The sequence below is a fragment of the Myxocyprinus asiaticus genome, chromosome 36, assembly GCF_019703515.2.
Source record: "Myxocyprinus asiaticus isolate MX2 ecotype Aquarium Trade chromosome 36, UBuf_Myxa_2, whole genome shotgun sequence".
In the NCBI taxonomy this organism is placed as follows: domain Eukaryota; kingdom Metazoa; phylum Chordata; class Actinopteri; order Cypriniformes; family Catostomidae; genus Myxocyprinus; species Myxocyprinus asiaticus.
The window spans coordinates 36,349,565-36,364,564 of NC_059379.1; the positions used below are offsets into that span (position 1 = coordinate 36,349,565).

The 15,000-nt window shown below is 37.6% G+C and overlaps 1 protein-coding gene across 6 annotated transcripts in view; it reads left to right on the plus strand.

The window, feature by feature from the left end:
• The window catches only part of sun1a (Sad1 and UNC84 domain containing 1a), a 95,686-nt gene that overhangs the window by 66,359 nt on the left and 14,327 nt on the right, over nt 1–15,000 (plus strand). For all 6 annotated transcript variants that reach the window (XM_051673867.1, XM_051673869.1, XM_051673865.1 and 3 more), the window contains 7 exons: nt 2,803–2,858; nt 2,999–3,141; nt 7,901–8,167; nt 8,945–9,037; nt 9,147–9,220; nt 10,350–10,497; nt 14,570–14,833. In XM_051673867.1, coding sequence (XP_051529827.1) covers nt 2,803–2,858; nt 2,999–3,141; nt 7,901–8,167; nt 8,945–9,037; nt 9,147–9,220; nt 10,350–10,497; nt 14,570–14,833 — 1,045 coding nt within the window. The remainder of the gene's footprint in view (nt 1–2,802; nt 2,859–2,998; nt 3,142–7,900; nt 8,168–8,944; nt 9,038–9,146; nt 9,221–10,349; nt 10,498–14,569; nt 14,834–15,000) is intronic.

The window sequence follows — 15,000 nt, forward strand, 5'->3', positions numbered from 1 at the left end:
TTGTGATAACAAATAGTAAGTTATGTCAATACGCCAAAGTGTTTTGTAGTTATAGCCTCACGTCCATTTTGATATGCTTGCGGTCAAATTCACTGAAGTGTTATTCGTGAATGGTGTGGTCTATCAAAAATCTTTTGAAACATTTTTGTCAGCACCTAGATGATACACAACAAATTTCGAGCAAATCGGACGAACGGTCTAGGACAAGTTCGAAAAAGTAGGTTTTAGGTATAAGTCAAAATTTCTGAAAATCTAAGGGGCAGAGCTAAAAAATGGCCTACCCATCCTGACTCGGCTTGATCTAAGGATTTAAGGCCTTACAATTTGAAAGTTATTGGCCAAAACGTAATTGAAAATTTGAACAGTTGGTGGCACTAGAGGGAATGAGAAAGAGACCTCAAATGTGGGTCAGTTACATTTGATTGATTGTCCTTTATCAGTGTGCCAAACTTAATAATTCTTCTACGTACGATTCTATGGGCTGCCATAGACTTCAAGCCAGAAAAATAATAATAATAAATATAGCTGCAAGCGGCAATTATTGGCGGCAAAGTACGTATGGAAAAATGACAAAAATCAGATTTGACAGGAAAGATCCTGTGGAACCCTAACCCTAAATCAAACCCTAACCCCAACTGGCTTAATCACAGTAGCACAAATAGGGTTTTCTTTAGTTATAGCGCCCCCATCATCAAAAATGTATCAAATTATGCATATGACTAACTCAAACCCTGACCTCAATCAAACCCTAACCCTTACTGCCTTAATCACAGTAGCACAAATAGGATTTTCTTTAGTTATAGCGCCACCTAGCATTAAAAAATTAATCAAATTCTGCATGTGACTAGCTCAAACCCTAACCCTAACTGCCTTAATCACAGTAACACAAATAGCAGTCCCTCCATGATTTTGCAATCTTAGGATCGCAAGAATTCTTGCAAATTCAACTGATCTCTGCATTATTTGTGGTAGCTTGCGGTTTTGTTTTTTATTATTTCTGCAAATTTTTTGCAAAAACTGTAAATCTGAGAGAATCCTGTCACTTTCCTTCATGTTTGACAGCGGCAAAACAAATGTTTGAAAAGCTTGAAGCAGTTGGAGCATATCCATATGCACAGCTGCCATTGTATCATCTCCATAGTAACAGTGTAAGTGTCTCCACCTCGTCTCCTCAACATTGTTCATTCACTATCAAAATCCTTGTCTTAACATTCGCAGGACCACAGACAGCACACATACATCACAGCTAGAATTTAATCTTCACCCTGAGTGCTGCAAATGAGACACAAAAACCCATGTTTATACAAAGAAACCCTAACATTCACTTAAAATCCCCATTTGTTGTGTAATAAAATGTGATTAGAATTTGAAGTGCTTAATTGCCATTTTCATATATGTAAAATTTTTGGAATTTAAATTTGTACATAAATGCTCTAATTGTATTTATTCTTATATGGCCATGTATCATATTTCAGTATGTAATTAGTTTACAGACAATGTAATTAGTTTACAGATTTATTGTATGTCTATTTTAACTTTAGAGAAGTTTTTCTTGTATTGTCTGAGGCAGAAAATTATAATACAAAAATAATTTAGGATGTTCCAATACCCACAAGTTTCACCTAAATGTATGGTATTTTTGTAAAAATGTATTTAGTTATTTTTTGCTTGCTAACTGCATATTCAGTTATTGTGCAATAAAATGTTTACATGTAATTGCATTTAACAATTACAGAGGTATATAATGGTAATTTGTGAGTTTTCACTGCAAAACAACCCCCAAAAAATGAAAAGTCGCAACAAATTCAGTCATTTTGGGCCACAAATATCAGGAAAAAGTGTTGTGAAATCCTGGTGGGACCGAAATAGGAATTTCTTAAGTTATAGCGCCCCCTAGCATCAGAAATTGATGATGACAGTCTTGTCCATATGTTTTAGGTTTTGTTAAGTTAGAATTTTCCGTTCACAAGATACAGGCCAATTAGTAATTACAGGCCACACCCAAAAACGTATTCACTTATATCTTCTTAATGAGTCAAAATTATTTTGATACATTTTTGTAAGGTGGGTCTGTAGATGACATATACTAAATTTTGTCTGAATTGAGGAAACGGCCTAGGACGAGATCAAAAAAGTTAATTTTCAAAAAATTTAAAATGCCAGAAAATTTTTATTGAAATGAAATCAGAGATATTTTGATTCTAGCCCATACGGTTGAGGAGATATGAGCAAAAACATGGAGCAAAAAGTGTTTATCATAGTGCCATCTAGAATCGGATGGGTGTGTTTGTGTGCACCTGAGTAGTGGTGCCCATTTGGGACCATCCTGCCGAGTTTGGAATATCTATGATTTACAGTCTCTGACGCCAATACACTTTTAGGGCAGAAAAATGAAGAAGAAGAAGAAAATCAGGAAAATCAGAACAAACACAACAGGGTTCCAGCACCTTCGGTGTTTGGCCCCCTAATAATAAGAAGAAAATCCAAACAAAAACAATAGGGTTCCAGCACCTTCGGTCCACCCTTCTCCTTTAAATTTAGAAAGTAATTTGAGAAATATATTTCACAATCCACAGAATAAATCTTTATAAAAAGTCTGTATTGTCTAATAATGAAATTTTGTTAATAATAAAGCACATACTTAGCCTAAAATTGAATGGCCTGGCCTTTTTTCTTTTTTCTTTTAGCATTTTTGGCTGCTAAATGAAAAATATAAATGACCATTGATTATGTCTATTTTCAGACATTTTCTTTGCCTTAAAGGATATAACATATCTAATCTATCATCCTCCTGTCTTGCAGGTGTCTCCCAATGTTTTCAAAACTTCTATTTCTTGTACCTTTCCTACTGTTCCTCGGTGAGTTTGTTGGTTATAATTGACTAACTGTTGGTCTAAATTCAAATAAACATATAGCCTTCAAGAAGATTCTCCTTCATAATTGCTTCTACAAATACATGTATTCAGTTGTTTCCTCATGTGTCTGTGCTTCTAAATAGCCCTGTGGTACTGGGGTCCGTCCGGATTGTTGGCCATGCTGCCTGCTGCTTCGAGGACGTCCTCTCACCTCACCCCACCAACCACTCAAACCTCTACGAGCAACTCTGAGAAAGGTCAAACTTCTGCTGACACTGATTTTCAGGTATTTTGGTTCCAAGAAATTGCTAAAACAATGAACAAATCTTTTGAATCTGAATTTTGATATGAATTCTAGACATTTTAAGAAAAAATGTAAAAGATTTTTGTGGCGTGTTTAATAAATTTGTATTTTTAAACAGATTTTTTTTTTCTTTTTTTTTTAAAGGGGTAACTAGCTGTAAATATTCAGAGGTGGAATTAGCTGTAAACGTGTATTCCCCGAATTAACCCCGCCTGATCTGTATGTTTAAGAGAAACTTTACTTAATCAGTTAGCCAAAATTTTTGACAAAATTTTAACGTCTAGCTGGTAACTCTTACACTTGCTTGGATCTTTGTCCTTTTTAAGAATCAGACTGATCCAGGCTTGTGTCATGGTTGGCAGAAGCTTTCCATTCTTTAATGATTCCGTATAAACTTCTAACAAAAGTGGAGCCAGTTCTGTATCATAAGATCTAAAAAAATTCAGTGGCAAAGCCATCTGGCCCCAGAGCCTCGCTTGCAGGTAAGGCCTTAATTACCTCGTCAAGCTCCTCCAAGTTTATCTCAGAATCAAGATAACTGTTTTGCTCAGTCGTCAGTTTAGGGAGATCTAATATCACAAAGTTTCTAATTTCTTCATCAGTAAACGAAGACATGGAACTATAAAGATGAAGATAAAAAAATTTTAAAGCATTATTAATATGAATGGCCATGGTAAATGTTTCACCACTAGCAGTTTTCACTGAGGGAATGGCAGAAAAAGACTCTCTCTGCTTTATATATCTAGCCAAAAGCTTCCCTGCTTTGTCTCCCGACTCAAAGTATGACTGTCTTGCCCTGAACAGCCAAAACTCCACCTTCCGTGACAAAATAGTATTATATCTGTATTTCAAGGGTCAATTCTCTGAGGCCATCAGACGACATTCGGCGCTTCAGCTCTGCCCCGGCACTTTTAATATTCCCTTCCAACCCCACGAGTTCTCGTGCTTTGGATTTTTTGATGAATGAGGCATACTGTATGATCCGACCCCTAAGAACCACCTTAAGTGCCTCCCAAGCCATGCCAACAGAGGATACTGAGGACCAGTTGGTCTCCATATAAGCATAGATTTCAGCCTTTAACATTTGTTGGAATTCAGGATTTTGCAAAAGGGGTACATTAAAGCGCCAACTATATGATTTCTTTTTCTCCGTATGTGGCAACACCTCTAAACTCACCAGGGTGTGATCTGAGACTAAGATGTTTCCAGTTGAGCAAACAACAACAGATGAAATGGGGGACTTAGATATAAAAAAAAAATATCTATTCTAGAATAAATCTTATGGACTGATGAAAAAAATGTATAGTCCCTACCAGATGGGTTCAAAAGTCTCCAAATACTGTGTCTATAAGACCAAGATTTTTACACATCCTGTGAAGCGTCAATGTTGCTCTAGTGGGCTTACACACTTTTGCTTCACTATGATCAAGGATTGAGTCCATCAAAAGATTAAAGTCTCCTCCCAATATTATATCATGAAGGGTGCCAGCAGCTTGCAACATCCCTTCAAGTTCTATAAAAAAAGCCTTGATCATCAGAATTAGTGTGCGTAAATATTAGCCAAAATAAGAATTTGCCCCTGAATTTCTGCTAAAACAATAATGACTCTTCCTAATTTATTATTAATCTGTTTGAGACATTTGAATTGTAGATGATTACATATCAGTGTAAAGACTCCCCTGCTCTTACTTGAGCCAGCACTAAAGAAAACATGCCCATCCCATATCTTCCCAAATTTTTCAGCTTCCTGTGGGGAAAGGTGTGTTTCTTGAAGAAACACAATATCATATTTCTTTCATTTAAGAAAAGAAATAACCTCCCTTCTTTTTATGGGGTGCCCCAACCCATTCATATTCCACATGGAGAGAGACAATCCATTCATATTAACATTTGACATTTTGACATATTAAAAAAAATAGATTGTGTGTCAAAAATAAAATTATAAAGACCACATTCCAATATTAGTGCAACAGTCAAACCCCGAACTTCCCCCCGAACCAAAAGAAAAATGTGCGCATTAACCCTGCGCATGACGCGCCAACCAGCATCCATCCCTCTAAACTCAAACAGTCCATGTATGCCTACGAGAGCCCCCACGATAACGTTGCAGTCGGATTGCTCAATTCTATACAAATTTTGTGAGACAGAATTACATAACAGAAGAAACTCTATAAAACAAACTCCAGACAATAGGCAGAATAAACACAAAGAACATGTAGATTCATCCACATACTGTCCCGAAGGTATGTTCCTCCACAAAACAAACTCCAGCCTCTAACAGAACCAGCACACACACAAAAAAAAAAGTTTCCTCAGCCAGTCAAACGAATGTTCACTGAGCCGGCTGTTTCATGAGTGCAGCAGATGACCTAATCATTCCAATGTCCTGCAAAAAATATTCCACAAAACAGACTCCATCCAATAGGAGGCATAAGAACTAGGAATGTTTAGATTCATCCACAACTGTCACGAAGGCGTGCTATTCCACAAAACAAACTCCAGCCGCTAGGCGGAACCAGCTCAAAAAGAAACAAAACAGGCGCCCAGTTTCCTTAGACGGTTAAGTGAATTTTCAGTGAGTCAGTTCCACCTGTCTGCAAAGCCAGAGCCACACAGTAACTTACTCATTCCATTGACTTTATAAAGGACAATGATTGTTGGGGACAAGTAAATACTTTGCAGCCATCCTTAGCATCTATTCTCAATCTGGCTGGGAACTTCAGTGTAAAAGGACCCTCCTTCAATGCAAAAGTTTTTTGAAGGAGTGTTATTCCACAAAACAAACTCCAGCCGCTAGGCGGAACCAACACAAAAAGAAACAAAAAAGGCGCCCAGCTTCCTTGGACAGTCAAGTGAATGCTCAGTGAGTCAGGCTCACTTGCTGCAACGTGAGAATCACACCATGACCTACTCAATCCATTGACTTTATAAAGGACAATGCTTGCTGTGGGCATGTAAATATTTTGTGGCCATCTTTAGTATCTATTCTCAATTTGACCGGGAACATCAGTACAAAAGTGACCTTCTGTTGATGTAAGAGTTTCTTGCATTCCTTGAATCAATCACGTTTCTCTCTTGTCGGATTCGCAAAGAACAAGAAAATGTTACTCCTCGCCTCGCGCAACACAAAATCTTTATCGGATGATCTCATAAATTTGGCCAGAATTGATCGGGGCCTGTCTCCTTCTGTGGATCTCCGAGCTGGGAACCTGTGAGCTCGCTCAATTTCCAGCTTATGGACTGTTATGTGTAGCAGACTCAGGAAGAGCTCGTCTAGGAATTTCACCATATCTCGGCCTTCTTCATTCTCAGGAATTCCAGCAATGTGGACGTTGTTTCACAGATTACAATTCTCAAGGTCTTCCAACTTTTCCCAGACACGCTGCAAATCTGCCTGGGTCGCTAGTAGGTTAGCAGCTAATTCCCTCTCCGATGACTCCAGATAATCTATCCGTTTCTAAATGTCCCCCATTCTTGTAACCAACTCTTTTCATCTCCATGGAAGTGATCGATCGACATATTACAACAAGATCCTCCGAGTCTACTACGACCTTCGCCAGCATTACCGACATACTTGACAGTTGACGCTGAATCTCTCCCGCCGCACCGTTCAAACCGAGTCCCTGGTCTTCGGCCCTGTCAGGGGTAGCAGCTTGAGCACATAAGTGTCTTTTAATGTCTCCAGAGCCCGAGGATTTTGAATTCTTTGACATATTGAATTCATAGAACAGTTATAGATCAGGGTGTATCAAATCCCACCGGTTTATGTCACAAAAATTATTAGAACTAGCAAAGTGCGCAGAGCTCGCCATTCACACGTCTGACCCTTGCATGGCGCCACGCGACTCCCCCGTCCCTCCTTTTCTTTAAAAAAAAAAAAAAGCTAAAATTGAGGGTACAGTGAGGCACTTACAATGGAAGTGAATGAGGCCAGTTTTTGTAGGGTTTAAAGGCAGAAATGTGAATCTTATAATTTTATAAAAGCACTTACATTAATTCTTCTGTTAAAACTCATGTATTATATGAGCAGTAAAGTTGTTTACATTTTCATTTTTACAGTCGTTTTAGGATTTGTTGACCTTACATCGCCATGGCAACAAAGTTGTAAAATTGGCTTTAAGTTTACAAAAAAGAGTTAGTAAGTGATTTTATCACATTAAAATCACGTTTACACACATATTGTTTGTAAGGAGTATTTTAACATTCAAAAATTGGCCCCCATTTTGCTTTTTTTAAAGAAAAGGAGGGGCAAGTCAAAATTAATTTTTGTGGTAATCAATATTATGCTACAAATGCTTTCGATTGAGCTTAACTTGTATTGAACCCGGAACATTCCTTTAATTCTGATTGATGAACTACATTCAAAGCCATTGTGTTTCTTCATCAGTGTTTCTTTGCTGCTCACATGTAAATTTATAAAATTGTAAATAATGTGCAGCAAAAGGTCACATGGCCACATTTATATGAGAAGTTCTATTTCAATGGCACTATGTTATGGTACACTTTTAATTTTTAGCCACTAGCAGACACCCTAAAATATAGTTGGGACTATTAGTTTCACCTCTACCTTTTAATCATTTTACCTTTTTATTAGTTTTATCTGGAAGATATATGAAGAAGTGGCACAACTTATCCCACTCTCCCGTATATACCGTCCAGACCTACATCAATTTGTAGATGTCTAGAGAAGGAAAAAATGTCAAGTTGACTGATGGAACGCTCTCTTCTCTTATGGTTCTAGCGGGTCTCTGTTCTGTCGACGGCAGATTCTGAGAGGCTCACACGCTTGGAAGACCGGATGGCTCAGCTGTGGGATCGAGTGGCAGGGGCTTTGCTCAGACAGGAAGAGCAGCACACAGAAGTGTTGAGTCTGTACAACACACTGCGAGTAGAGGTGCACAGGCACACTGACAGAGAAAGCATGGGCAAGTGGATCGGTGACATGCTGGAGGAGAGATTCAGCCACCTGCAGGGAGAGGTGGAGAAGGAGGCCAAGCACACACAACAGGTGAGATCATCACATAGTGTTAACACAGACTCACTGTTGTTTGTTTTGGTTGAAGCAATTAAAAAGAGCTCATTTTTATTGAAAATTGGTAAAAAAATGAAAAACTGATTGTCTAAAATTGAGGTCGTAACAGTCCAAACAGTTTTCTTTGTATTTTGGGGTGAAATTAAGTGATAAGAGTTTGAAGTACAATTTTATTTTTTTATTGTTATATTTGCATTGTGACACTTTCTTGATAAATGAGCACATTTCCCCCCAAACTTGTCATTACTTTAATGTGAAAAAATTAATTACATTTGAATGTTCATCGGTCAAGTGCAAATTTAAGCAATTAATGTATGTTTTTTCAGACGGGATATTTTTCATTTCTATATTAAAGATTATTATTATTAGTAGTAGTATTAATGTTTTTTTTCCTAACAGTATGTTTAATTGAAAATATCACATTGGAACAAAAAAAAATCTCAAATCATAAATGTTCTTTTTTGAGTAAAGACAACAAAGTTTAAGTTATTTTCAATCTAACTGACACTTCCAATTTCAAAAACCTCATTGTTTAAAATAAGCAGCATTCCTAATAACAATGTTCAATGTACAGAAAATCAAATGTTTGAGTTTGAAAAGCATAAAAATACAAATGTACATGATTAACGAACATGATATAAGGCAAGTTAAAGGTGAGCTGTCCTTATTTTTCAGATATCTTCTTGATTAAAGTCCTTGTTTAGCAGGGTGAGGTTAATAACAGACCTAATCTTTTTCTTCCTCTGTGAGTAGCGTCGTGAAAAGCACACCGAAGAGCGCGAGACAGAGAATACTCGACTTGCTGAAGCAGAGGCTCTCCTGCAGACACTTGCTCGCAGAACTGAGGTATAATGCTCATTGTGCCCAAAATACACAAGCCACATGGTTTATATATTGCTAACTGCACAGATAGCATGTTCTGTGTTTCATATTTTTTTTAATACATTTAATTTAGGAGCTTCAAAGAAAACAAGAGCCTGCTAAAATGAAGGTGCCCGAGGCTGAGCTACGCACCCCAGAGCCCGACAGGTTTAAACCCTCAACATTTATTGGGTCTCTTTCACTAATAAATACATACAAGTTGCATTGAAGATGTTCTCATGCAAAATTTCCGTCGGATTCTTTATTTTTATGTAATACAGAACCCATTCCCTTTTGAGCTACAGAAATACACATTACGGACATGATTTTTGTTACTCTGAAATAAAACTTATCGTAGGGTCACTTAGGTATTTGATTTCTGATTTTCTTCAACTTTGGGCACTTTTAGAACTGTGGACTTCTATAAGGTAAACTCTTCATAAAACACACTTCACACTGTCTAAAATGTAAATTTGTCTACCAGCCATGTCCAACCTTGTATGTACATGCATCACAGAAAATATGTCTCTCTTTTTTTTCTTCCTTTTTTGTCTTGTAAAGGTCATAAATTCCCACCACTGTCTCATTTCCACCACATCTCCAATTCTATATTGTCTTCGATGTCATTTCCATCATCATCATTTCCACAACAGAATTCTGTTAATGTTTTTGAAATAGACTAGCAGACTTCTTTGTTTTGCCAAGGCTAATTTCATTGCTAACATTTTAGGTATCCTAAATACACACAATTAAGTAATAAGTCAAACTTTTTTGCATTATTTGGCAAAATGACCAAAAAAACAAAATTTCTGCTCACAAGTGATATTTACCTGGACTTTTCTCTGTTTTCTTCAAATGTCAGTGGTTTCATATTTCATCTCAAGCATGCTCTTTTACTGACACTTTGTCAACTTGGTTAACAAATATACTTTTGAAGAAAAAAACATTATTAGGGGCAAAAAAAAATTGTGTTGGAAATGACGCTACAGTCATATTTTTTGAAAAAATTATGGAAATCATTTTCACACAAAATATATTGAAATGGTTCATTTATTTCACTCTTTGTTTAGATTTTCATAATTTTAAACGTGATAATTTTGTTTTTACAATTTGTATAGATTTTTATAGTTTAATATTTACAATTTAAGCTCAAATTTTTTAATCATATCTGAGTGCAAACATTCGCACACAGATATTATGTGCAAATTAGTAAATGGGACCCTTTTTTTCCTCTCAATAAGTAGTTTTTGAAAAACAGTCATTGTTGATTAATATTCATTGCTGCTTTTGTCTCCAGTGAGGAGTCAGAGGACACCTCCTCCAGTGAACTTCTGCTGGCAGAGGTGAAGAGGCTGGAGGAGGCTTTGGCACACATCAGAGATGATGTGCAGGGGTTGATGGGGTGCAGAGACAAATGTGAGCAGCTGTACTCTCTCCAGAGCTCGGTAAGTGCTCTTTTACCATATCTGCAGGTATTATTACCATTTAGATAAACGTTAATAAAACTAGCTATTAGCATTCCCATTCATCTCAATGGTAGTTGCTCAGCTGGTGCATGGTGCCATCTTTGCTCATGGGCACTGTGGTTTTTTTGTGTGTGTGTGTTCTTCCCCACTTGAGTTGAAAAAGTCATGTGACTAATCATTCTGGAGCCACAGGAAAATGTCATGAAATGTTCACTATCGATTGTCCTGAGGGCTGACACTGAAGGCAGGAGATAGGGAAAAATATAAAATGTTCCACAAACTACAGAAAACGCACAGAGAATGTAAACTAACCTGGCGAACATTGACAAATCCTGTGATTATTTCGTCTTCAAAAGAACTTGTTGTATCAACCCGGTACCTTTTATAAATGTGACATTGTTTCCTGTCAGACTAATTACAAAACACCTGTGTGCCCTTAAAGAATGTTCCGGGTTCATTACAAGTTAAGCTCAATCGACAGCATTTGTGGAATAATATTGATAACCACAAAAATGTATTTCGACTCATACTTCCTTTTCTTAAAAAAACAAAAATCGAGGTTACAGAGAGGCACTTACAATGGAAGTGAATGGGGCCGAAAAGCAGAAATGTGAAGCTAATAATTTAATAAAAGCACTTACAATAATTCTTCTGTTAAAATTCATGTGTTATTTTTGCTGTGAAGTTGTTTAAATTGTAATTTTTACATTCACTTTAGGATTTTAGGTTTTGTTGACATTACAAGGTCATTGCAACAAAGATGTAAAGTCAGGTTTCCCACGTGTCCTGGAAAACCTGGAATTTTGCAGTGCAGTTTTCCTGACATGAAAAAGTCATGGAAAATAATGATGTATAATAAAATGGTTTGATGTGTTGCTAGCAAGGTTACATGTACAAAACCATGGTAAAGATCAGGACTCGGAATAGAGTCAAATACACAGATTTGTTCTTTTTGTCACTGCCGGCAGCTGCACATTGTGAAACATTATCAAGAGTTAAGGGCGCTTACACCCTCATGATTGATTACAGCAGCAGCCAATCATGTGGTTGGCAATCGCGGTCCAACCGAGGCAGATTGCTTGATTTGTTACAGCTATGGCCAATCGCATGCTTGGCTAAAGCATTGCGGCACTCGTGAAACTTCTCATTCATAAACAAACTGAATGACCTGGTACATGTTCCGACTGCCTGAATGAGAGAGGCATGTTGTTTGTTTACTTCAGCATCGGAATGTGAGTCTACCTTGTTCATCACAGCATTAATAGCAGAAGAGCTATTAATGTGTAAAAGTGACTTATGTTTATACATGTTGAGGGGCTTTTCACATGACAGGGCTGCTGAATACATTGATGTCTATGAAGTGACACGGCAGTGCAACCTCGGCTCCAGCTTCACACCAAAGTGTTTAACACACAGGTTTTTGCCTCACAAATGATGTTTTTGAGAGTACAAAGCTACAATGAATATTTTAAAACTGTCCAAGTTTATGAAAAGATATTGAATGTCTCATAATTTATTGTAATTAATTATTACCTTATCGTTTTCGAGTATCCAGAGACCCCAGTTATGGAATTACAGTAATTACATTTACCAAAAAAATTATAATAATTTGACATGCAAATTTTAATAAAGGAGAAGGTAAGGGTATTATTGATACTCATTTATATTATTAGACTATTGGGGACCTGGGTAGCTCAGCGAGTATTGATGCTGACTACCATACCTGGAGTCGTGAGTTCGAATCCAGGGTGTGCTGAGTGACTCCAGCCAGGTCTCAGGAGGGTAGAGTCACATGGGTAACCTCCTCGTGGTCGCGATTAGTGGTTCTCGCTTTCAATGGGGCACGTGGTAAGTTGTGCGTGGATCGTGGAGAGTAGCATGAGCCTCCTCATGCTGGGAGTCTCCGTGGTTTCATGCACAACGAGCCACGTGGATTGATGGTCTCAGAAGCGGAGGCAACTGAGACTTGTCCTCCGCCACCCGGATTGAGGTGAGTAACTGTGGTACCACGAGGACCTACTAAGTAGTGGGAATTGGCCATTCCAAATTGGGGAGAAAATCCCCCAAATTATTTTTTTTATCAAAATAAAAAATAAAAACAAACTATTATTAGACTATTATTATTGTCTTTTTTGATGAAAAGTCATGCTCGGCAGTTCACAAACTGAAGGAGACTATAGATCTTCTTTGTTCTTATAATGTTTAAATACTATAAAGTCTCTTGGCAGATTTCGGTCATGAACATCTCAAAATGATTCAGTGAATCACTCATTGCACATAAGACGCTCATTTGTCACCACCTAGTGGTATTTCCAGAAGTGGTCACTAAACTAATCAATTAATCAAACTGAACAGATTTGTGAAACAGAAGCAAGCCACACCAAAATATCCTTTTATTTTTGCAGCTAATTCTGCACAATTGTTCAGATACATTTCTTTACTTGAATCATTAATTTGAATTATTCTTAACTATTTAGCTTAAGTTGGTGCTTTTAGCTTATTCTTAAAAAAAAAATAACCCCGGAAAACACAGTGATTGTCTCAACTTTTTCGACCCTCATGAGTTTGCGTCCCTGTGAATTGTAAACTTTAGACAATGATGACAGTCGGACTACTGATCTTTTTTTATTTATTATGAATTCACACTGGGTTGGTAGCGTGGTGATTCAGCCTTAATACTTCGGGATATGAATTCATTTTCAATAATTCAACAATCGCAGTTACTACATGTTCATGTTTGAATGTACAATTAATCAAATTAAAATTGTGATATGTCCTAGTGTGATAATTAAATTAAAAAAGTCTGTGATTTAATTAATAATAAATAAATAATCTGCAAGTGATGCACGCTTCAAAATGAATGTGTAGATCCAACCGCTCATACGCTGAAAACACCTCATCATTATCATCTCACACACAAGAGCACGCATGATGATCGAGACAGAGAGCACTCTGAAGTGCACAGCACATGCAGACTATGTGTTTATTTATTAAATCACAGCTTTACGGGGATTAATAATCACACTGGGCCATGGAGCAAACTGCTTATCTGGTGATGAGAAACTACCGTCAAAAACACACAAAAACGGCAAAATAAAAGCCAGATTTAAATGGACACGTGTTTTTGCTTGAACATTACACTTATTGGGCACATAAAATGTCCTGGAAATGTCCTGGAAGTTTGTGCCTTGAAAAGAGTGGGAACCCTGAAAATTTGCTTTAACTTTACACAGAAGAGGTTAGTAAGTGATTTTATCACACTAACATTATGTTTACACACATATTGTTTATGTCTTGTGGCTATACTTTTGAAAAAGGGAGTATTTTAACATAAAAAAAATGGGCCCCCATTCACCTCCATTATAAGTGCCTCACTGTAACACAGATTTTTGGGGGTTTTTTTAAACAAAAGGAGGGACGAGTCAAAATTAATTTGTGTGTTAATCAATATTAGGCTACAAATGCTGTCGATTGAGCTTAAATTGTATTGAACCCGGAACATTCCTTTAAGCCAAAGTATACTTTGGTTGTCCGCGTTCCTATCAGCAACAGTATGCCTGACACAGATTTCATCATCAGCCCAGATTTTCTCATAACGCAAACAGACTTCATCTGTGCGCATCGTCAGCGCATACGTGTGCCACTGACTGTACTAGAAGAGAATCTCAAAGCAGTCGTAGTGTGCATGCATCAAACAGGTTCGTATTCACTCGTGGTCAAGAGTATACTTTGAAAGGCTCCGCGCTTGACCCTGTGCGAGACCACCCAGAAGTGCGGAAAAACTAAGTGTACCCGATCCTTTACTCATGGAAGTTGCGTTAAGCCAGTCAGATTAGCGTTTATTAGATTGACAAAGCGTTTTGAAGTTTTCTGTGCAATATTCATCAGACTGTCTGACCGTCTGACGCTGAGACTAGAGGCAATGATCATGAAAACAAACGCTTGCAAAACTTTTTGCAATTACTTATGACTTATCAAATGCTTTAGAACAGTGTTTACACAGTTTGAGCATTCAAGTCAGGTCATAACTGCTGGATCTTCTCTCTTGCAGGTATCCGAGCAGGTGGAGAGGGAAGTAAGGTCCATGTTTTATGGCAGCGACCGGGCAGATGAGCTGGAGCTACCTCAGTCTTTCCTGCAGTGGGTCACTGATCAGTTTGTGAGCACCACTGAACTACAGGCTTCACTCATAGCCCTGGAGCGCAACATTCTGGGTAACCTGTCCCTTCAGATAGGGGAGGGCCAGTCTCCTTCTAAAGAGACAATCGCCCAAACTGTTCGACAGGCTACTAGTGAGACGGGCCTCACTGAGGAAGTAAGCTTTAATAACCTTTCTATCATAAAGAAAATGCTGAAAATTATACTGATAGTTCACTGTGTAAATTGTGATTGGATGAGCGTCAAGCTGCAATGTTGTTTTGCAACTGCAAATTCTTATAGTAAGTTTTATAAAAGCAATAAGCCTCTTGTGTCTGTGTGTTA